This window comes from Talpa europaea (genome assembly GCF_964194135.1).
Source record: "Talpa europaea genome assembly, chromosome: 15".
In the NCBI taxonomy this organism is placed as follows: Eukaryota; Metazoa; Chordata; class Mammalia; order Eulipotyphla; family Talpidae; genus Talpa; species Talpa europaea.
The window spans coordinates 28,896,814-28,922,034 of record NC_140083.1 but is presented as its reverse complement, the minus strand read 5'-3'; the positions used below and the strand labels follow the sequence as shown (position 1 = coordinate 28,922,034).

The 25,221-nt window shown below is 34.7% G+C and overlaps 1 protein-coding gene across 3 annotated transcripts in view; it reads left to right on the top strand.

Annotated features, from left to right (window-relative positions):
• NAV3 (neuron navigator 3) overlaps positions 1–25,221 on the top strand; it is a gene marked incomplete at both ends in the record, with an annotated part of 285,289 nt that overhangs the window by 224,890 nt on the left and 35,178 nt on the right. For all 3 annotated transcript variants that reach the window (XM_084254829.1, XM_084254828.1, XM_084254827.1), the window contains 4 exons: positions 466–489; positions 3,721–3,798; positions 10,562–10,645; positions 21,402–21,513. In XM_084254829.1, the coding sequence (XP_084110955.1) occupies positions 466–489; positions 3,721–3,798; positions 10,562–10,645; positions 21,402–21,513 (298 nt within the window). The remainder of the gene's footprint in view (positions 1–465; positions 490–3,720; positions 3,799–10,561; positions 10,646–21,401; positions 21,514–25,221) is intronic.

Genomic DNA, 25,221 nt, shown 5'->3' with positions numbered 1-25,221 from the left:
TTTCTTCCAGCTTACTTAGAATTTTTAATAAAATTCCAGCTCTTGTCTTAACTAAGATCTCTATAATTTCATGGCGTTCATTTCCCACAGTCAGTATGAAAACAAACAAACAAAAAAACAGTATTTCTTTTCTTCCTTTACCCACCTTTTACAGAGTATAGTTTTATAACCCTTGTTCATAGTCTGTTTATTATCCTTTGCTTTTAAGGCATATTATGTATCCATGAATCAAACACCCTAAATTTTTAAGATACCATATGGTTTATATGTAAGCTATTCATTTTCAGTTCCTAAAAGTTGCTGTTCTTCAGATTTTATTTTAACATTATGTATTTTACTATATTCTTCTCTTAAACATCAGTAACATTTAAATTACACAATAAAATTATTTAGCACGTTTATACTTGTGAAATTAATTGCCACTGATTAATTGCAGTTAAATTATTTTTACTTTCTCTTTTACAGGCGGAGGAAAAGGCTCATTCAGAGGTAAAATCCTTATAACATTTTTTGTTTGACTTACCTAGTTTGCATTTATAATGACATGAAATAAGTATTACTACCGCTAGAGGGCTCTGTGATACATACAATAGCATGACTTCAGCACTGCAGATGGTCCTGAAATAGCTAATTGAAAATGGTCTTGATAGTTCCTCTTAAAATAAAAAGAAGTTTTTAGAAGCAAACTTTACTCACCTATTCTACATAGAATTCTCAGCTCAACAATTAGTAAATTGTCTCCAGAAGTTAGGACATATGAAATTTTTTTATTAATTAATTTACATATATTGCATCATTGTTCATTTTTGTACAATGTTTGCTGTTTGCTTTCTTCTCTCAGGTGTAATCCCTGTAAAATTCCCACCATCAATTCACCTGTGCACTATCACCATCACCTTCCCTGGTTTGCTCCCTCTCCCTCTTCTGTGGAATGTCTCTGATTTATAGTTGCCTGTTTTTGGTTTTTTTTATTATTGTTATTATTTTTTCACTGATCCCTTATTAGGTTCCCCTATATTCCTCCTGTAAGTGAAACCATCCGGTATTTTTCTTTTAACTTTTGACTTATTTGACTGAGAACAATCCCTTCCAGCTCCATCTATGTTGCTGTGAATGGCATGAGCTTATCTTTTTTGATTGCTGAATGGTATTCCATTGTGTTTACAGACACCACATCTTCTTGTGCCAGTCATCTAAAATATAGAGAAGAAAATATAGACATAACACTACATGACATACATCTCAGTAACATCTTTCAAGACTCATTCCCAACACAGTAAAACTTTGATGAATGAATATTATATGCTTTTTCTATTTTATGGTAGTTTTTTGCCCACTGCTTGTGAGGCTAACTGAGGAAGGATTAAGGATACTGTATTCTTAGGTACCAGACCTCCAGAGCACAGTGGCAGCTTACTTTGTGCCTGCTCCTTGTTACTTCTAATCACTGCTTTCTGTCTAGTATAGTGTATTGATCTAATCAAAGGCATTTCACAAGCAGGCATTTTGTTGCAATCATGTACAGATCAGGTACTACCTGGAGTGAATATTATTTTTTTTCTTTCCCTTTGTGTGAGAGTTCTGCTAGCCAAGAATAACTGGAGGACTTTAATTTGGCTTTTATTTAAGGTGCAGTAATGACAATTTTGTTGGTTTATACTAAGACACTTGGATCACAGAGAAAATAAATGTCTTTGCAAATAAAACAGCCTTTGCAAAGAAACTCTTTCTGTTAAAGTGATATTTTATTAGCCTTTAAAGTAAAATCTATGCTGCGTTTAAAATATTTAAAAAGTATTGATTAATAAAAAAAAAAGTAAATGAAAAAATATGTGAATAAGAAGTATTGATTATACCCATTCGATCTTTAGGGTTGCTGGGACAAAGAATGCATATGGTTTTTAAATAGTAGTACTATTTATTTATGGGCATGGCAAAGCTTCTGACACTATCATAACGTAGCTGCTAAGACATAGAAATTCCACTTCTGTTTACCGTATTAGTAGTTGTCCAATGCCCCTTTTATCATCAATGCACCGTAATGAATCATGGTTTTGTAATAATAACTTATATACTTTAAGCTTTCCTGGGTTGTGTTTTAATGGAGCTAGTATTATATAATAGACTATTAATTTAAGAAAGGCTCTTTGAATTTGTATTAGTTTAAGAATAAAATGGCTTCTCTGCTTTCTGGGACTATTTGTGTTCATCATCCTACGAATGTAAGTCAGAATCTAGTTGGGGCTGGAGTTAATCTCTTTTTTTACAGGGCTAAAATCACACTTGGAAAATTTAAATATCCACCACCTCTGCTTCCAGCTTAAAATTCATGTTCTTTAAGAGTCAATATTTAAAAAAATTTTTTAAAGATTGTTTTGTTGTTGTTTTTTTTCTTTAGACAATGTAGGAATTCTCCCCTCAGAGGCAGTCACCACAATTTTCCCACCACCAAAATGCCTACAGTCCTCCACCAGCCTCCATATGCTCCCCCCCACCCCCCCACCACCCCCGTTCTCTTCTCTCCCCTCTTTTTCCTCTCCACCTCCTGAGTATGTCAAATCTAAGGTCTAGTCCCTCAATGTTGACCACTATTTATTCTCCACAAAAATCTAATGCATGGCATGAGGGGGAAAGACGGTTAAAGAACCGTGTCAAGAATGTTTTCAAACTGAGACAGTAAAGGAAATAAAACACCATAATAGAAGACTTCTTGTTGAAGAAATGAGACCCCTCAGAGTAGAATATTTGGCCTCTAAGTAACTGAAATGCTCTTGAGAACAGAGAATGTTAGCAGAACTTAGTCTTAGATGGTTGTAAATGTTTTACCCTTACTAATCATGTGTTACATTTCATGGTAATATGAAACTTGCAAATTAAACTTCAGAAAATGCTTTAATTAAAATTTTAAATGTATGATATACCCTGTTCTTCAGTTTTATTAGAAAGGAAATTAGGAAGCTTTATTAAAAAGGAAAACTTCTAGTGTATTTATTTTATTGATTTAACTAGTTATTTTTACAGTATTACTTCCATTTATTTTAAAATATGGATAGCCTATAAAGCACTTCTCTTCTGAACAAATAGTAACATATAAAAAAGACATTATAATAAATATTCGGGAAGTCCTTAGCTGCATGTTAGTCATTGAGACTCAAACCAATACAATTATTATCATATATGTAACAATAATATACTGAATTAGAGCCAACTTTCAGTGACTTCAAGATAGGCTGTAAGATAGATAGCTTCTGAGAAATTTCCAAACTATAGAAAATTAAACACACACACACAAAAACAAAACTTGAACAAAATTAACATGGGGTATCTTTTTCTATAAAAAAGACCCAGAAAAATATGTATATTTAATTTTTAGAAAGTTTTACTACTTGATTTTTTTCACCACATGTATTTGGAAATGAAAGAATCAATAGAAAAAAGTTAACTGATATCTGAGGCAGAAAGGAATGGTGCATGTAAAAGGTGATCACTCTTTAACTTGAAGAGTGAGCCCCCACTTTAAGGGTAACTACTTTCCCTTCTTGTAAATAGCATTTAATTGTTACCTGGTAGCTAGTGTTAACATTTCTTTTACTATCAGGATGCTGATAGAGTAGGAGTAGAATGACATAAAACTAGAGTATTTGCTTTCTTTGATTGAGTTCTTTGTTTTAAATAAAAATCTACTAGCATGTTGAATTTCTTTCTTTAAATTGCATTCAGCAAATCCATAAATTGCGGAGAGAACTGGTTGCATCACAGGAAAAAGTGGCCACCCTTACTTCTCAGCTGTCAGCAAATGTAAGTCACTTTTGATTTTTTTTAACATGTTGAAACATTTGATATGCAAATTTATACTTTCATTTATTTATCTGTTACTATAAAGCACTTTAATTTTTAATCCTCTTATTATTTGTTGTTTACAAGTGGGGTCATTGTAGTAACAGACTGATAAATTTAAATTTCAAAAAATGTATGTATTTACATCGCTAAATAGTGGGACTCCTATAAACTTTCCTGCACAAAAATTCTTGTAAACAGAAATTTTGGAGGAATCATGTCAGGGAAGAGTAGAAACAGGTTGGTTGAGTAATAACCCAATTATGTAGATAGAGGGAATCTACTCAAACATTGATTCCAAAGCCAGTGGGGCTAATGGGAGTATGTATGCTGAGGAAGGAATAGGATAGAGGTCTGAGACTTCAAGAACAGAGGAGGGGTATTCATGTAATAAAGAAAAGGGGCTCATCATGAAGACCAGATGCTCTGGTCTGTAATTAGGTATTTGCCCTGCTATATGGATAAGTTCACCAATAGTAAGAGTACTTCTAGTAAAAACCCTAATTATGTGTAATACCCCCAGTCTTCACTTTTCTAGTTATAGGGGTGGTACGAAGTTCTAAGTAAGTCTGCAGAACCCTGTTTGTCTTCAGCCCAAAATAATACACATGCAATAATGACACGTCTTGCAGAGGCCTGTTCTGGATATTTTGGGGAGGCCTGTCCTTCAATCATGATATGGTTAAAATGGGTTTTTTTTGTTTCTTATAAGGTTGGAAACAATAGTAACAGCTCAAGGGTTATTTATTTTCATATTTCCATTTTTATCAGTCCCCATATGTAAGTCTTTCTCAAATCATGATATGATTAATTTTGGAAAATAAAAAATTCATGTGCCCTATTCCTCAGCACAATTCTTGCCCAATTAGTTCATTCTTAAAAAATGAACTTGTATCTAAATTTGGGTAGCCTAGCTAGATTATAAATGAGATAAGTTCTTTCAAGAACCTTGGTAGGTTTCTCATAGAAGTTTTAGCAGCCCAGAATGGTCAAAATGATGATGATGAAGATCATCAATTAAATTAACATTTATTGAATACCTTCATTGTGTCAGGGAGTACTCAGAGGAAATGCAAAATAATAAAGAGACTTGGGGCATTGAGCCTAGTCCTAAGGAACAGTAGTGTTCAAAGCAACTGTGAGGGGTAAGGAAACTCCTACTGTTTTGCCATATGTACTGCTACCTTCACTCAACATTAATCTGCTCATTTGCACTGTGTAGCTGTTGCCTGTTCCCTGGCGCCTCCTCTCTGCTCTCCATTGAGATTTTCTATCTCCTAGACCAAACATTCCATTACAAGAGTGAACAGGTGTAGGCCCCAGAGAGTTGAAGAATAAAATCATTGTGGAATATAATTTCCACAGTACATAAGTGAGTCATTTTATTCACAAAGTATTCGTTTTAGCACTGTATTTGGATAGATTTTGTCTTTTCAATTATGAAAGAATCAAATTAATTTTAGATTAACTGTATTTTTAAAGAATGCTTTTAGGGGATTCTTAAAAATAATAGCAGGTTTTAGACAATTGCTTAGATAATAATGAAAGAAAATTATTAACTTACATTTTGTGTTTAATAATGGCACTTAAAGAAATAGTTCAGTGGCACTGTAAATTGTATATGTTAAGCTGTATGTATAGTAGTATAAACACTCCATTTCTGAATTTGTACTTAGAGGACATATTACAATATAAATGCCAAAACTCAATGGATTGTGTTTATCTGCAATGGGGTCTTTTTTTAATAGACTATATAAGTTGGACCGTCAAGGTAATTACAGATGTCTTGAAATATTTCTCAGGATTTTATTTTGTTGTAAATGTCTCTTGTGTGGGCTTCTATATTCCAATACTGGAATAATAAATGCTGCTATGCATAATGGAATTTGAGCTTTTACACGGTAAATTTTAAACTATTTCTGTTTTTAAAGTAGCACATACATAACGCATCAACAGATATTAACACAGAAAGAGCATACATCTTTTTTTAAAAAGATTTTTTATTTATTTATACAAGAGCTGAGGTGTGGGATGTGTGGGAGGGTGAGAGGATTCACCAGAGACAGAGCGGGAATCAGAACAGGCAGATGACCGAAAGCACAGAAGCAGCAGGAGAGACAGGAGAGGTCTGCCGTGCCATGTGAGTATCTCCCTGGCTGGCCGGGAATCTAACCCATGCTGCAGAGGCTGTAGACAGCTCCACAGCACTGCACTCAACCCACTGCGCCACCTGGGAGGCCCGAGAGAACATATATCTTAACATACAAGGTACAGAAACAAAATTCAACACAAAACAATACATTTTCTGTATAATTTTTTAAGATCTATTCATCTATGCATACAGGAACTGGGGTACAGGCCAGATGTGTGGGTGGCAAGAGGATTCACCAGAGACAGAGTGGGGAGCAGAACAGGCAGATTTACTGAGATACACCGCTAAGGGGAGCAGCAGGTCAGACAGGAGAGGTTCACCTCTACTTGTGAGTTGGCTGCCTGGCCAGGGATCGAACTCAGGCAGTAGTGGTGATAATGCTGAAACTTAACCCCTAGGCCACCACGGAGGCCCTGTAATGATTTATAAGGATTAATTACAAGGGTTAGGTTCTGTAGAAAATGTCATTAACTATTGTTTTTATTTAGTGATCACTTTAAATATATAGTCATTCCTTTTTGCTCAATATACAAATATTTTTTTAATTTGGATATTTTTGGTAACTGATGTAGGACATGCTTAGTCCTGGCGTGGTTATATTTACAGAGTCTGTACAATAATGTATTTTCAATTTTAAAATTTGAGACTTCCCTGCATCTTTATTATAAGTCTTTTACCCCTTTGTTGAAAGAGACAGTGGTAAGTTGAAAGGTATCCAGTCAGCTCACCTCTCCTTTGACTGGCAGAGTGTAGCCCCATTCAGTAGAAGGGGCACTAAACTCTCCCACCCACTTGTGAAGGTGCTCTGATCAGAGCTGCAGAAACTCCTGGGAAGACTCTGTAAAGCTATTCTGTTAGGATGTCTCTAGGAAGGAGAGAAGGCATGTTGGCAAGCACAATTGCCTGGCGCTCTCTGAATCAGTATCCCACCAAGGAAGATGAAGAGAACAGGAGCCCCACAAGCCAAGGCAACTGCAACTGTGTGGTAACATCACATAGTCAGCCTGGGGTCCAGCCTCTTGCCCATAACTTTATGCAACCAGCTCAGGTGGGGAGCATTTATTTGGCTTTTGCAATATTTTCTTTGCAAATCTCAGCTTTTAGATAATTTGCAAATGGGTGCTAAGACTAGATATTATTACTAAATGAATATGTAATAAAACAAAAGGTAATTTTTGTTTGTTTGTTTGTTTGTTTTTACCAAAAATCTATTGGGTATTACTCAGTTTAGGATTGTGTTTCTATTTATTTTCTCTAATATTTTTATATAATCTGGCAGTTACTCTTGCTTTTGTGCATGTCCTTTAAAAGAAAACTACTTTTACATAATAACAATGACAAGCAGTGTAAGAGAAATGTGAATCTTTATGTTAGTTTCTGAATCATTTTCAATTAATCTTGCTATTGATTTTCAAATATAAAGTTATATAAATGCCCATATAAATCTATGTATAAGGAGGTCTACATAGATCCCTATACAAATCTGTTATTGAGTTATTTTTTTTTAATTTGGCTGATGGATTGTTATTGAAATCTTTGTGACTAGATGTAATGTGGGCATTGTTCATGATGATGTTTCTTATTTTTTAGTAACAAATAATTCTCTTTACATGTTTATTCCAATTATGTTTTATGATTCCAAAAATAAAAACAGTATGTATTTAAAATACCTTCTTTTAGCTAATATTTAGTCTTGTATATTTTATTATCTTTACATACTTCACGTAACACAGGGGATTTTTATCCTCGTATTGATATAATTTTATTCTGAATTTAAAATAGTGCAGCTACAAAAGTCAGAAATAAGTAAATTAGGATTAACAGACCCTGTAAAAGTCCAATGTTTCCCAAAAGCCAACATGTTATAAAGTTTTTCATACAGGATATATTTTCCTTTAGTGTAATGAGTTTTACTTTCCAAGTTCTCTCCAGGGAGATGACAAAGATCATCACTGGTAAAAATGTTTTCCCTTATGTGCTTTTTGCACTGGCTTTTTTCAGTTTGTAGGTGAAACTATAAACTTTGATTACTGTCAAAATATTACAGTTAATCTGATCAACTAAACTGAGATAACAAACTTAAAAACAATTTTTCACATTTTTCATTGCGAACAATGCAACTAAAAATGTTTTTTGTTGATTTTATTGTCAGTTATCAGTTTTCTTGTAAATAATTAATGAAAAACAATTTCCAAATTTCAAAGACAATTTTGTGCATTTTAAAATATACACAAAAGGTCAGGTATTTTTCAGACTTAAACAATTCGATCTTTTAAGTTATTGGGATAATTAAAACTTTGCAATATTGAGTAGAATCTTGCATTTTTCTTTTACTAAATGTTACAGTTGTTCTTGTGATTTTCTGCTATTTTAAAGAAAATGAACAATTCAATTTTAAGACTTGGTAACCCATTGTGTGGTCATAGTGGCATTATTTCTGATAGCCTAGACTGGAGTCAACACAAATAGTCATCATGGACAAACATATTGTAAACACATAGGCTATTGCTATGAGCAAAGTTTCCCTGCTACTATCCACCACATGGGAAAATCTCAAAACACAATGTTAAGAAAAGAAAATAGTCACAGAAAATCGTGTCATATGATTTTACTTGGATAGCTTTAAAAACAAGCAAAACTGAAACATAGTTTCAGGGATGTAAGCTTAAGTGGTAAAACTATGGAAAGAAGTGTGAAATAATTATCACAAATATCACAATAGTAGTTGTCTTTGAGAAAGGGACAGGGAAGACTTCTGGGGTCTTCAAATATCCTATTTTCCTTACTTAGCCGGTGAGTGATAAATGTTTACTACATGATCTATGGGATAGACCATACATTCTCATTTTGTTCATTTTCATGTGTGTAGGTAATTTAATAATTAATAATTAAAAAGTTTATGATAAAAGAAGATACTCTTACACTAATTCTGAGAGTGCTAAATATGATAAAAACTAAATATATAATGATAGTCCTTGTCATTGAAAACCTTTTGAACTATAAGATACCATTCCCCTTTGTTTTTAGAGTATTAATTATCCAATTAAATCTGTTAACAAATCTTGAAATAGAGTAGCTTCCGAGAGTGTGTGTATGTATGTGAAAGCGCATGTGTATGAGTGGGAAGAGGGATGGTTGAGGATCTGGAAAAAGAATAAAGAACTTAGTGATGGTCTGAAGATTAGTAGAAGTATTCTTAGCAATTATCTTTCACATGTTGCAATGTTAGAAAAAAAATAGTGTAGGTAGTCCAGGATAAATTCAGAGGTAGGAACAAAGACACCATTGTCTTTCTATGCTAGTGGAAGAAACTTGTACATTCCAGCTTTTACCAATAATGGAATAAACTTCTAGTGCCCTGATACTTAGGACTCATGTGATCCTTTTGATAATAGTTACCTTAGCCTTTCATTTCTGCTGGTGTTATAAAGAGACAAATTTGAACTTAATCTTCTTACTTCCTTCCCCCCAAAATTGAATGTTCACTGAGGAATGCCAAATTTTTTTCCATACAAAACTTATGATGAATTGCAAAGAATTCTATCCATGTGTCTTTCTAAGAGCACAACAAAAATACATCAGTTTGAGGTAATGTTCCTGTAGTTCTGTATCAAATTACAGTGCTGATTGAAACTTCTTCATCCCTGATATTCTGTGGTAAAGCTGTGGCATGGCATGTCAATAGGAACTGACTTATGTTAGTATTTAGGAATGCTAGGTTAGTTAAAACTAGTAAGGGAAGAAAGAAAATAATTACTAAAGAAGTCACAGTCATAGAAGAGAAAGGGGAAGGGGTCAGTAATGCAGAAGGGAAGGGAGTGTCAAATACTTCTTAATTGAAAAGTTATGGTGATGTGATGAATCATGTATAATTCTCTGAGATTTAAAATAAAACCCAAAGCCACAAAAACTTAATGTTAAATAAAATATAGCTGAATATTATTTCTAGCTGGCCTACCTAATTTTCCTTAGCTAAAGGCAATAAGGTGGATATAAAATACCTTTTATTGAAGAGTTTAGAAAGTGAAGACAAATCTTTTTGATTCAATTCTCTCTTAAGTAGAAAGAGGAAAGATAATGTTATAGCTGTCAGCAGATGTCTGACACTTAAGGGAGAGCATCATTATAATAGAGGCGCTAACAATATCTTCAAAGGTCATTGTGCAGGTTTAAAAATGAGGAACATTTGGCCATTGACTATTGCGGTGACCTCCTCTTGGGCTTCAAGTTTAAAAACTTGGCAACTAAGAACTTGATTCAGTATTTTGTGTGTCAAATCTCTCCATGATGTGCAAGTTAGGAGATGCTATGATTTGAAAAATACCATCCCCTTTCAGAAGTTGAACTCACATTAAATGTCAGGAGATTGAAACACTGGTTTTAGGCTGAAGTTTATAAATGATAAATGAATATTTGTGTTAATGGGGAGTCACCACTGAGAACTAACCATGATGTTTCCAGTATTTAAAGAGTTAGGATACTAGAAACGATGTATTTTGTACAATGAAGGGTTTTTGTTCTTCCATATAAGGTTCAGACATTTCAAATATTTTCCTTCCATTTTGTCCACAGGCTCATCTCGTAGCAGCTTTCGAAAAGAGTTTAGGGAATATGACTGGCCGACTACAAAGTCTAACCATGACAGCAGAACAAAAGGTATGTTCACAAATTACACCTGGGCTTGAAATAAGATAGCAAGTTGCATAGGATGTTTAAATAATACCTGAGATGTAACTTCTTTAAAAATACTGCCACAGTGCATCCATTCTATATTAAATTGGAACAATGACAAGATAATACCTTTTCAGATTTTAATATAAAGACCTGACTCAGATTAATCTAGATTGAAAATACACAAAGTTCTTATAAGACAGTCTATTCTTTTACTTCCATCTGAAGTATTAAAAGAAAACCAAATGTTAAGGGATGCAATTTTACAGGAGAAGAGTTGGAATATTTGTTATGCAGTTGACAAGAATTACACTGACACAAGAATTTTCACAAATGCCTGGTCTAATCCCAGCTATTTGCCATGACTGTAGACTGAGCTACCCAAGGCCTGAAGTAGGTGATAAGACTCTGTAAATCAAGGGGCTTTCAGTTACAGCATCTATGGGGCAAGGGACAATTGTCCAGACTTTTTACATAACAAGGATTACTTGACAGCTGGAATTAGGTCTTTTAAATAAAGCAATTTATGTTGTAAGGACTTTGAAGGGCAGGTGTATCAAAAAGGTCCTTGGTGCCTTGAAAGGATCAGGGCACTTTTCCTATGAGGACCAGTAGCGTAGCTCCCTGTTACTGGCTTGGTGACTCTAATAAAAGTCTTTGTATGGGTGTAAGAGACAGAGGAAGTATGCAAAATTGTACAGAAATATTTGTAAAAACTGAGTATGTGCATACTATGAACAGAAGTCCTGAGTGTTCATCTAATTCTCAACAACAATTAGTCTAAAAAAGTCCATAGTCTAAAAAAGTTGTGGGTATTTTCAGAATTCGTTCCTATCTTTTCATAGAAAAGGTTTCAATTGTGATGTTTAGTCCTGTGACCTATGTCATTAGTTTTAAAGAACTAGCAAATATTAACGATGTTGTCATTTTACATTTTTTAAGTTAAAAAAATGTGAAAAGCTCAATTAAATCAAGGGAGAAATAAAGGGAAAATCAAATTTAACTATGATTTCCTGGTATGATTAGCGAACTATAGTCTATTTCCCCTTATCTTCCATTCTCCTATTTCATAGATTTCTCTAGCCCATGGAAAAAAAAAAAAAAAGGTAGCACTATCCATCCCTTTAAAACCTGTTCTGGGGGCCTCCCCTGGTGGTGCAGCAGTTGAGCGCTGGGCTGCCCACAGCCTCTGCAGCGCTGGTTTGATCCCTGGCTGCTGGGCGAGGGTCCCACATGGTGCACAGACCTCTCCTGCTGCCTGCTGCTCCCCTCAGCAGTGTATTTCGTCAGTCTGCCTGTTCTGTTACCCGCTCTGGCTCTGGTGAATTCTCTAACCCTCCTGCACTTCTGGCTGTACCAAGTGCTTGCATAAATAAATAAATAAACAAATAAATAATTAAATAAAGCTTTAAAAAATAAAATTGAAAAAAAAAAAAACCTGTTCTGGAAGAGAAGAAAACAAATGTTTTTTTGAGTACATAAATTTTATCTTAATCTTTTCAGGGTGATCACCTTACCTCTCCACTGTGTAATCTGAGAACTCAGCAGGTGGGATTATAAGGCATTTTAGGGCAGCCCAGTGGGAAAGGAGATACACTCAAGCTCATGAGGCTGGAGTATAAATCTGGTAATGTCTCTTGAGAGCTGTGGAAACTTCCTTTTCTGAACCTCAAATTTTCGCTTTAGAAATACGGTTTATAATTACCTAGCAGAATAACTATGAGGAGTAAGTGAGATACTATAATGATGTCACATGCTGCAGATAATTAACAAATATTACCTTTCATTTTTTTTCCTTTTTTCATAAACAAGTTCATAAACAAGTTGTAAAATAAACCAAGTTCTTCACTGCCCTCATTCCAGGTATATTGCAGGAAACCATTGTTAGTGGAATGACATTTATAGCTTGCCTGTTTCCAAAGTGGTTTTGAGAATTTTATAAAATTAATTGCAGTAGGATATGGTAGAATTCAATGATAGAATCTGTGACGAGCAGTAGAAGAATGTACATAACAGTATGCCTGAGCCCATGTAATTACTACTACATAATGCTGAGCTGAACTGAATGCCAAGGAAGCAAAAGCTTAGGTAGGTGGCTTAATGTGTTAAGTTCTCATTGTTCAACCAGAAGAGAATAATTTAGATGGAAGAGACAAACTTTTTTAGCACTGAATTCAAGGACATATTTATTGTAGTTTCTGAAATTGAGGTCATGAAATAACAAAAGACAAAATCGCTGTTCAAATAGACAATTCTCTAAAAGCTGAGGGCATAACATTTAATCATATTTCAGTAAAGTCATTTCTTCAGGGAATTGAGATAAAAGGGTGTATTGCTCTCCAGCGATCCAACAATGTTAGGAAAAAGCTTAGAGAAAATAGAACAGAGGTTTTCAAACTCTGTTTCTGGAGTGCAGTGTTCATTTGTCCATTTAGCTTTTCCTCAAAGTAATATTAAATTTCTACAGTGTGTGAGATACTGTTCTGTTATTGCCATTCCAGCAGTGAACAAGTCACAGTGTGTGTGTGTATACACTATTTATATCCTAGTTTATACAATAGATAATGTAAAATAGATGCAATAGATAATATAAAATAAAATAGAATTTCTAGTCATTATTAGATTATATAAATATAGTTAAAACATACAGGATTTCAGGTGGAGAGTAAACCATTGAAAATTTGGGCCTCCATGGTGGTTTAGGGATTAAGTTTAGTGCTATTACCGGAAGGCCTGAATCCTAATCCCACACATGGCACAGCAGACCTCCCCTGTTTCACCCACTGCTTCCCTTAGCAATGTAGTTCAGTAAATCTGCCTTCTCTGCTCTCCACTCTGTCTCTGGTGAATCCTCTCACCCCCCACACCTCTGACCTATACCCCAGTTCTTCTATACAAAAATAAATAAATAAAATATTAAAAAAAAAAAACACACACCGAAAACTTTAAAGCTGAGAATGAGGCAATTGGGAAGTAAGATAGAATGCTAACACATGAAGAATCAAAGGCCAAAGTGGTTATATCTTCTTAGTCACAAATTTAAAAAATTGTAAAACAAGGACTCAAATTCTAATCTAGCTTCTTCTAGCTTCAGAGTATGATTGTCAACAATTGCATGGCATTAATAGCCTGAAAAGTACATCAAATTGTAGTTGGTTTATCAACAAAAATCTCTCCCTTAAATAATATCCTAAAATATTTCCTATTTCCAGATGCCAAATTACATTGATTCTTTTGCAAATTTTGTGTGCAAGGGCACTGTTTTTATTACTTATTGTCTGATAAGAAAGGAAAGCCATATATGAATAACACAGGCAGCATATAATTTGGAGTATGATTAAAGACATAACAAGCAACTCCACATCTTCATAGCGGAGGTGATACACAGGAGCCTCTTCGGCATCTGAGAGGATGAAAGGTTTCATTCAGGGAAAATGGGGAACTGTACATCCTAGAGGAAGGAACACTGTAAGCATGAGCAGCAATAAGATAAATTATTGGAGAGGTTGAAAAAAAAATAAACATGTGGTGGGGGAAAGATGGAGCTAAGGTTAGAAAGGAATCAAGGACTCTGGTCTTTGAGAACAAGGAATCACTCACAGGCTTTTGACACTAACTTACCATGGATAGAAAAAAGTTAATATAATTTCCAGTAATGAAGCCATGTCCATACTTACCTGAAGTGCAACATATTGTGACAGTGACATAGTTTGAACAAGTATTTTTCCCAGAAAAATTCCCTATACCAGCACTTCTTGTTCCTTTACTAGCACTTTGCCAATAAAATTATATGAGAGAATTAATGGTTTGAGGTATATACTATATGCAATGAAATAACTTTTGTCTCCATCTGGAAGGGTACTAGCCATGTGCCATCCTCATCAGAATCAAGAAGGTTATCATTCAAATTATTATTCAGGGCTTTATTTTCTCATAGGATGTCAAATGAGAAAGACTGCAGAAAGACAGCAGGTCATCAAGATGGGAAATCCGCATTTTCAGAATGAAATTTTTGCAGAACTACTGCTAAATCCTTGCAAATTTATTGAAGTTATGCTTATTGATAAATAGTAAACTTTCAGATAAAATTCTTACAATAGTTATGCCAAGGGCAATTAGAATATAATCAAGGTATACTAGCTCAGTCTTGTTAGAAGATCACAGCATGACAGGGGAACATCTTTTTTGTGAGTGATGGAGCTCAGATGTCAGTCCTTATGCTTACAATAAAGTGTAGGTTTTGCTCATTCTTCACTATATAAAACTACTTTTCTGGGTGACTACATGAAATGAAACCTAAACTTTAAAAATGAGAAAATTTGAAGTCCAATCTTTGGAAATAGATAAAACAGACACTAGAAGTTAAATTGAATAAAGTCTTTATATGAATTCCTCCCAGTTCTGGATAATCAGGTACTTGTGCTCTGGGGGGGTTTAAAATATTTATCACTCAAGTCCGAAAATATTCCCATTAGCCTTCAGAGCATAAGATAATATTAGAAATCACAATCTTCAAATTACTTGAACTAGAATTTGAATTTATAACAGGCAGACTGACAGAAAGACACTGCTGAGGGGAGCAGCGGGTGAGACAGGAGAGGTTTGCTGCGCCATGTGGGTAGCTCCCTGGCCAGCCAGGGATTGAACTCATACTACAGAGGCTGCAGATTGCTTCACAGTGCTGTGTTTAACTCCTTGCACCACCAGGGAGGCCCTGAAAATTAAGTATTTCAAGGCAAGTGTAAAGGGATGGGAAGTGGGTTGTATTCAAAGAAGCTGAACTAGATAGTATAAGAAATGATAGTCAGGGCCTCCCTGGTAGCGCAAGGGGTTAAGCACCGCACTATGAAGCAATCAACAGCCACTGCAGCACAAGTTCGATCCCCGGGCAGCCAGGGAACAACCCACATGGCGCAGGAGACCTCTCCTGTCTCGCTTGCTGCTCACTCAGCAGTGTATTTCATTCAGTCTGCCTGTTCTGCTCCCCACTCTATCTCTGGTGGATCCTTTCACCCTCCGCATCTCTGGCCTGTACCCCAGATCTTGCTGCATAAATAAATAAATCTTAAAAAAAAAAAGAAAGAAATGATAGTTAATGTGAGAAAGCAAAACACCAGCTTACTGGAAAATTTTAAGAGCCTTGCCTGGAAGGTCAAACTGGTTGATAAGATTTGCTGCCATGTTTGTGGGATTCTCAATATGACTTATTCAGAGGAAATTTGAAAAGAGGCCAGATATAGTTAAGAAAATAGGTTAGAAGAAATACCAAGCAAGGCTGGTATTGTGACACAATATTTGATCATTTATTTTGAAGCATTTCAAATCTGATCTTGAGAAAGTCTGATTTTGATAACTTGTTTAGCCTCAGAGACATGTACAAAACAATTAAAAAACAATCTCCATACAATTTCTTCCTTTTAAAAAAAAGTCATATTTTATTTATTTATGCATACAAGAGCTGGGGTATAGGTCAGAGCTGTGGGGGAAGAAGGTGGTGAGGGTGGTGAAAGGATTCAGCAGAGACAGAGTAGGGAGCAGAATAGGCAGATTGACTGCTGAGGGGAGCAGTGGGAGAGGTCTGCTGCACCATGTGGGTCAGCTCCCTGGCTGGGAATCAAACTCATGTTGCAGTGCTTGCCAGTAGCTTCATAGTGCTGAGACTTAACCCCTTGCACCATCAGGGAGGCCCCCATCCAGTTTCTTTTACCTAAGAAACTTTCTTGGAAACCCGGAATCTTATCTTACATGGACAGCAAATGTTATAGGGCATCATTATCTTGAATGGCACATTGTAGGTAAAATAAATTTTTAGTTTGATTCTCAGGTCTTAAAATACCACTTTTAAAAGGTGGGAAATACCAAGAAAATGCCATTTGATCATCTTATCCCCAAGAATATTTACAGAGTTACCCCCCATCCCCAGTCTTCTCTTTGATATCTAATAAGGAGGGTCAGAAATTGAAAACTACTGAACTAGAGGAGTAGGCTTCAAATTTGGTCTTCATAGCACATTCACTTCTCAGTTTTTTTCTGATGACAGTACTAATTCTCAAACCTTAAGTATCTTCTATTATGTCACCTTCAAAATAAAGAGACTATAGGAAAATATTTCAGATTATCAAAAAATTTTATAGTAGTTATCTCTGCAACTTATTTCTAATCATATTCCTGGTCTGTTTGCATCATGGCAAAAACAAAAAAAAAAGTAATGCATAGTTCTACTTGGAGGCAATATTGCAATTAATTGAAAACTAATAAAAATATTGCTTAATATAAATGGGAACAGTTAATTACAATTACAAAAGGAAAAAAGGAAGAGTAGAAATAAAACATTCTTTGTTAGATATAATTGATATATACCATGGTACTAGTTTTATATATACAGCATAGTTATTTGATATGCATATATGTGTGTATATATATATATATAGTGAAATTACTACCATAAGTTTCATTAACATCCATATCATCCCACATACTGAACAATTTTTCTTCTGTGATAAGAACTTTCATGATTTATTCTTTTGCAACTTTCAAATATAAAAATAAGTCCTGGGAATGTGATGGACAGTGTGGTGGCTGTAGTTAACAATACTGTGTTGTGTATTAGTAATACACTACTGATAGTAAGATTTTTATCTCAGTCAAGTTTTTGTTTTAAGATGCTTTATATTGAACTACATAATGGTCTTAGAAAAGATTAAAAAAAAGAAAAAAATTTTTGTTGTTACCTTACTATTGCCTCCTGAAGGACTTGATTCCACTGATGTTGTCATTTTAGACTTTGTTTATAATGAATGATAAAATTATTGATATTTTTCATATAGGGTCCTAGATGATCAAATACCCTCTTAATAAAAAAATGTGCATGGTAGGGATGATATTTTTCATCATTCTTTGAAGGAAAGAAAGACCTTTCAAACACAGACCAACCAGAACATTTGAATAAAATCATCCCAATATTTATGACATCATAAATCAAGTAAAATGATGAATCCTTCAACAACTGAATATGCTTAATGCACTAAATATTCCAGAAGTACAGAAAGGGGCCTTTTCATATTTTTTCTCCTGAGAGGAAAACTAAGAGGTTTCAATTGTATGAAGACCTTCCACCATGACCTTCAAAGGTGAGGGAGGATATTTTATGCAAAGGGGAAAATCAAATGGAAAGGCTCAGAAAAAGAGATGGTTCTAGCTGGAATGACAGAGTGAAAATGGATCTCCTTAACTGATATCAGAAGGAAGGAATTTTTGTACCCATGGAGAGATAGTTGAAGTTTACATAGGTTATGTCAATACAGAATTTAACTATCTTTAATTTGAAAGATAGTTAAATAGTTAATAGTTAATGGAATATATTATAGGTGCGTGTTTACACTTACAAAGTTCTAAAGAACTACAAATGTGAGTTTGGCTAAGCTAATTTTTCATAGAGATGATTTTCCCAATTTATATAAGGAATATATTTCTTGCCTAGCTATTATCCCTCTGGGTATATTGTGCCACAGTGAATAACAACTAACCTGCTAACATCAGTTGTTTTTAAAAGATACTTAATTTTAAGGAAGTATCATTAGTCTCATTTTAAATTTCTTGAAAAAAAAGCAATATCCTCTGAACATTCTACTTCTAATCTTTTAAAATAGTTTATGGAAGAAATTTCTCTAGAAAAGATTAAAGTTTTAGCTTTGAAATAAGTCAACTCATTTATAAAATTAAGCTAAGTGTACATGAGATCTCATTTTCCTTTTCCTTTTTTATTTTTTTAAAGATTTATTTATTTATTTATACAAGCAATGGGTACAGTCAAAAGCGCGGGACGGTGAGAGAATTCACCAGAGACATATCAGGGAACAGAACAGGCATACCATTCTTTCAAAATACACTGCTGAGGGGAGCAGCGGGCACGGCAGGAGAGGTCTGTGAGCCATGTAGGACCTTCGCTGGCGGCCAGGGATTGAACCGGTGCTGCAGAGGCTGCAGGCAGCTTTGCAGCCCAGCTCTCAACTGCTGCACCACCAGGGGAGGCCCCTTTTCCTTTTTTAAACCTAAATCTAAATATCTTAGCAGATTTTTGATCCACAGTTTAGACATTATTGATTTTTAAATTCAAGGAATGAAATCTGATTCTATTAAAATTTAATGTGCATCCTGATCTATATGTTGCGAAGTTGCTATTTAAAATATGTTACTTTTTAAGTATGCACTATAAATATCCTGTTCTTAATATATTTCCTGTAAATGCAGAATGAATTTCTTTCCAGTAAATATTTTATCTCTTGGGTGATTCTTTTAAATGGTAAGTACATTAAGTTCTAGTAAACCTATCTATTACTATTTGGCCAAAGGATAAAATATACATAGAACTTAGATTGAGAAATCATGATAAATTGAATCTGAATTTTGTGTCATGACATTGGAAAATTTCCACAAACATGATCTTTTCCTTTGTGACAACTAAATGCAAATGAAATTAGCCAAGTATTTGAAACCATCTATGAATTTAAGAGGTTGCAAGAGATTTTTTTTTTTTTAAGTATGAAATCCTTTGACTTAAAGGATGTCAAAAATCTTGAAGAGGGTTTGTTTAAAAAATAATGTCTAACTATCTTCTAACAGGAATATGTCAGATATCCAATAAAAATAGTTATAGAAGATGCCAGGTATTCCAAACTTGAATATCATTTAAATTAGCATCATCTGTTTTTGTTTTTTCAGTGTTAAAATTAGAATAGGTATTACAAATTCTTGTGTATGAAGTTTCCTGCAAAGGTCATTATAGGTGATCCTTTCCCCCACATATTCTAGGAGACTTTGAGTGGAGATAAACTGTACCATGAATTAAAGAACGCAAATCCGATTCTTTGGCTACCTGCCAAAGATACTAGAGAAAATGATGAATGACAAATACATTATGGAGGATTCCTCCCCCTTAAAGCTGGCAAGGATTCTAATTTTTAGGACTGTCGTCACTACAAAAAGAATATTCTTTCATTTTAAGTTTCTGATGGAAATATTGTCTATGTTGAAGCTGCACAGCCTCCTTTTTATTGGTGTTCTTCTCTTTCTCATAGTCCATCATTATTTCCAGTAAAATAATTCTTAATTTCACTTATCTGTGAAAATGAAACAATAAGTTTCATTGGTACATATCTTAAAATAACCCTAAATTTAATTAAGAAAATATATGTTTTACAAACCATCTTTTAATGATTTTAAATTATTTTTTTTTGTAAATCGACTATCATTTAAGGGTTCTATATTACATATATTTCTACTTTATAAAATTCCTGTGGTGCTATTGATTTAGTGAAATTGGGCATCCATACTAAGGATTTTAGTGGATGAAAAGTAACAGAATCTAAAATAACCTTGATATGCCAGCAGAATTTTATAAAATGACATTTATTAACAGTGAGGTAGGGATGAGTTTCAGTTTTTTCTTTTTCTTTTTTTTTTTTAAAGATTTATTTATTTAACAAGCACTGGGTACAGTCAGAAGCGCGGGAGGGTGAGAGAATTCACCAGAGCCAGAGCGGGGAGCAGAGCAGGCAGGAGGACCGAAGTACACTGCTGAGGGGAGCGGTGGGCGGCAGGAGAGGTCTGCGCACCATGTGGGACCCTCGTCTGCGGCCGGGGATTGAACCAGCGCTGCAGAGGCCGCGGGTAGCTTCGCAGCCCAGCGCTCAACCACTGCACCATCAGGGGAGGCCCTCAGTTTTTTCTTTTGAAGATTTTTATTATTTATACAAGCATTGGGGTACAGGCCAGAGGGACAAGAGGGTGAGAGAATTCACCAGAGACAGAGCAGGGAGCAGAACAGGCAGAAGGACTGAAGTACACTGTTGAGGGGAGCAGCAGGCGAGACAGGAGAGGTCTGCCGCTCCATGTGGGAATCTCCTTGGCTGGCCTGGAATCAAACTGGCGCTGCAGAAGCTGTGGATGTCTTCACAGTGCTGTGCTCAACCTGCTGCGCCACCGGGGATGCCCAAGTTTCAGGTTTTATATGTGAATATAAAGAATTAATTCCCAGCTACACAGTAAATGAAACAAAATCTGAAGTCACTCATTTGATATAATTCAGGGTTACCATTTGTCAGTAAATTCAAGAGGGTGTAATAAGTGCAGTACGGATATCTATCATAGGTAGTATTAGTTTGGTATTTGAAATTAACAATGTGATATCTTGCTTTACTTTATACTGGTTAGACTGGTACTTTATACTGGCCACCCTCACAAAGGAATAAGATTTATTTACGTATACAAGAACTGGGGTACAGGCCAGAGGTGCAGGGGGTAAGAGGATTCACCAAAGATAGTAGGAAACAGAACAGACTGATTGACTGAAATTGCTGCTGAGGGGAGAGCCAGGAGAGGTCGGCTGTGCCATGTGGGTAGCTCCCTGCCTGGAGCTCGAACTCGTGCTTCAGTGGCTACAGGTAGCTTCATAGGTTGCGTCTTAACCCCTTGCTCCGCCAAGGAGTCCCCAGAATAGAGACTGTTCTAATCATTTTTATTAGAGGTTAACTAAGAAACTTATGAAAAAATTCTCTTTTTCATTTAACTAGCAAGAAGCTGTTATATACTAGACTTGGTCAACTAAGAATTGCAGTCTCCCAACAGGTTAACACTATATAAAAAAAAAATCCATTTGATAATGAATTATGAAAGGAACAAGGAGGAACATTTTGTTTTTCTCTCTAGGTATTAAAGCTCCTAAATTCTGTTTGTTCTACAGGAGTCTGAACTTATAGAACTGAGAGAAACCATTGAAATGCTAAAGGCACAGAACTCTGCAGCTCAGGCCGCCATTCAGGGAGCACTGAATGGTCCAGATCACCCTCCTAAAGGTATGTTTAGAACCATTGGCAAATATCATAGCATCTGTTTTGTTATTAATTAGAGGAAATCTACTTTTACTTAATGCATAGTGTTTTAATGAGTAAGTGGGTATTGATATGATAGAATCCTCAAATTTAAGAATGATTGCTTTCATTATAAAATTCAAATATAAAATAATTTTTAAATTGACCTTAAGGAATTTGCTTCTATAGTTGAACACACATTTCTCTCAACTTGATTTGGTGAAAGTGGGGATATGGAGGCTGGTTAACATACATATCTGACTTCCAGCAAAACAAACACATCAAGAAGTATGAAAGTCAGTATCTATGTGCAAAAATAATCAGTAGGGTGAAATACCAAGTAGTGGGTATGGGAAAGCAGTTCATTCCTAGTGAGGGTAATAAAAAAGGTGTGCTCTCTGTAGGGAATTTGAAAAGCAATAAGAAATAAACTAAAAGTTGGTCAGCTTTTTATTGTGACTATGATAACATAATCCTTTCTGCCCCTACTCTACCTCTTTGTTTGCCACTGAAGAAATGCTCTGTATTAAAGCTCTGTGTTATTTTCCCCTTATATATGTTATACTTATTCATGTTCTGTCTTTTCAGTAGCATTTCATATGCACAACTCTTTACCAATTTAAAAAGTCTTTCCTAAATGTCCTATCATCTCTCTTTTCATTTCAAGATCTATCTGGAAAATCTTTGTGGAGTTTTTCAGTATCTTCAGCTGCCATTTAACCTTCAGTTCATTGGAGTGTAGCTTTTCTTCCCATCACTCCACCAAAACTGTTTTCAGTAGAATCAATAATGACTTACATGGCACTAAATCCTGCATTACAGTTAGAATTCTAATTGTATTTGACATGGAAACAGAATTTGATACTGATGTCCATTCCATCTTGAAGCACTCTTTTTTTTTAATTTTTTTTGAAGATTTATTTATTTTTATTTATACAAGCACTGGGTACAGTCAGAACTGCGGGAGGGTGAGAGAATTCACCAGAGACAGATCAGGGAACAGAACAGGCAGACTATTCTGATGAAATACACTGCTGAGGGGAGCAGCGGGAGCAGCAGGAGAGGTCTGGCGCCATGTAGGACCCTCGCCAGCCGCTGGGGATCGAACCGGCGCTGCAAAGGCTACGGGCAACTTCGCAGCCCAGCGCTCAACTGCTGCACCACCAGGAGAGGCCCTCTTTTTTTTTTTTTTCAATGCTCATTCTTAGGTTTTCTTCTGCTCCTTTGTATTCTCTTTCAAAATTTATTTTGTAAGGTTTGCTTGCTTGTGTCAATTTTTAAAACCCAGTCCTAGGTTTTGATATTTTTATGTGATTCTCTTCTTATCTAAAATTCTATAAAAACTTATCTGGTACTCTGGTTGTGACTACCATTTGTGTGTTGGTAACTGTCAAATCTATTTTTGTAAACTAGGTTCATCTCTTGAGTTACAGATCCAGCTACAGAATATCTTTGTTGAAGTATGTCATCTTAAACTCAGCATCTCCAAAATTAATCTAATCTTAACTCTTAAACTTTCTTTGCTTTCACTGCCCCTTGCCTCAGTAAATGGTACCGCTATTTTGTCACAGAACCTCAGTGTAGGTGTTACTGATAATTCCTCTTCTAACTCCATTAACCAGGCCCTATTAATTCTACTCTTTGGATGTCTCTTGAATCTGTCCTTTTTTCTCTGATCCTACTATCACCATTACTATCTCTCCCTAAAACTGTGACCATAGACTCCTGAATAGTTTTCTCCTATTCATCTTAACCACTTTGCACCATTCTTTATCTTGAAACCAGAGCAGTGGTATACCAACTTGTATCGAAGGTATCCCATTGCCTTGCGGATGAAGTGGAAACCCTTTATCTTGACCTATTTCCTGGCCCCCCCCAATTCATTCTTTGAAAATATACCTCTAGATTGCCGATATATGCCAGACACTCTTCTAGAGTGTTTATCTTTCCCTTTTGTCACATCACATACTTCAACTACTCTGAATTTTATCCAGTTCTTCAAAAGTTCTTTATATATTCTATTTATTCTATTTGGAACAATTTGTCCTCTTTGTTCAGCATAAAAACATCTTGAAAACCTGAAATATGCCTCCTTGATAGTAAAGGAGTCCTCTTGTGATATGTTTCTAGAAATAACTATGCTTCCTGTATCAAAATTTTTGTTATAATTTGGTGCCTTAAAGTCTGCCTTTCATGATCCATGATAAAGGTTTTTTTTTTTTAATCCTAAAGTCAATGACGATGCCTTGCACATAGAAGGGGCTTACTTAAATTTCGTAGACAAGAATAATATATATTTAATACTTGGATTTAAATTTTAGATGAAAAATTATACAAAGTGAAATATTATTAAGTTAAAAGACAAACTAATTCTCTTGGGGCTACTTCTTTTAAGAATTTAGAAACTTTCTTTGTGGGGGATTTGATTTATATGCCGCATGGAAAATTACTGCATATTTAAAGCTTATCTTAGAGCCATAATAAAGCAGCTTATGTTCTAAATCTTCATGTCATAAATAGGTCCAGAAGGGATTTTTAAAGGCTTAATCCTTTCACGCAGTACAAATCACTGAAGTAAAACTTTCTGGAAATATCCCTTTTATGTTAGGCAATAGGTAACTTAGTATATCTACTGGTATTGAAAAATAGGAATTCCTTTGCTCATAAATATGGGAGGGATGCCCAAAATGAATAAAATGATAACAACTAAATTCAAGTTGTTAAAAAAGTAAAAAAGATAAGTTTCCAAGATTTAAAACTAATAAAAAGTTATAAAGCATAACTGTTAACACAGTATTCAGATTGTTTCTGTAATATTAAAACTTAATGATAAATTTACTGAACATAAACTCATCTTTATTATATTGACTATTGATAGTACCTGGAGAAAATAAAGAGCCAATTGGACTAATTATATATCTTTTCATCATTATTAAGGTGATTAGGTAGCTACAAATTTGTTTTCTGAAATCATATTGAAATTTGGTTTTTGAAACCTTTGAAATATTTATGACAGGTAAATATTTAGCATATAATCTTAAAATAATTAGTTGGAAGATAGCAACACATTTGTAGATAGGTGAAACCATAGCAAACTCACATATATTTTATTAATATAGCCTTCAGTTTTCTCTGTATTTACACATAAATTTTATTAGCAAGGGCTGATAAGTAATAATAATCTAATATAATGCATTTATCCTTTGATTTATAAACATTATTTAAGCACCTCCTATTTACTAGATACTCTATTAGATCTTGAAATACAAAATTCCATTTCAAAATTCTCTGTATTCAAGGGTTCACAATCCGCTGCAATGAAAGAATTTATGATATATATGTGCACACATAGTATTACCCATATTATATATGAAATAATTAGAGCAAAAAGACATTGTTTTTGTAAGCTTGAAAGGTAAAGCTGATGGCAGTTTTACCTTTATTTTTCAAAGTGTGCTTTTTTTTAAGTTACTACCTCTATACATTAACATAGTTTTTCCTTGACCTCTACCAAGTGCAATATGGTATAACATATATTATTTTGCCATCAATAATACATATTTTTAAGAATGTTAGGCAAGCATAGCTGTATTGAACAAATAATAAGAGTAAATTTATTCAGCAAATGCTTATTGATTGCCTACTACATGTCTTACTCTTTGCAAGACCCTGGATATAGTATGGTAAACAAAA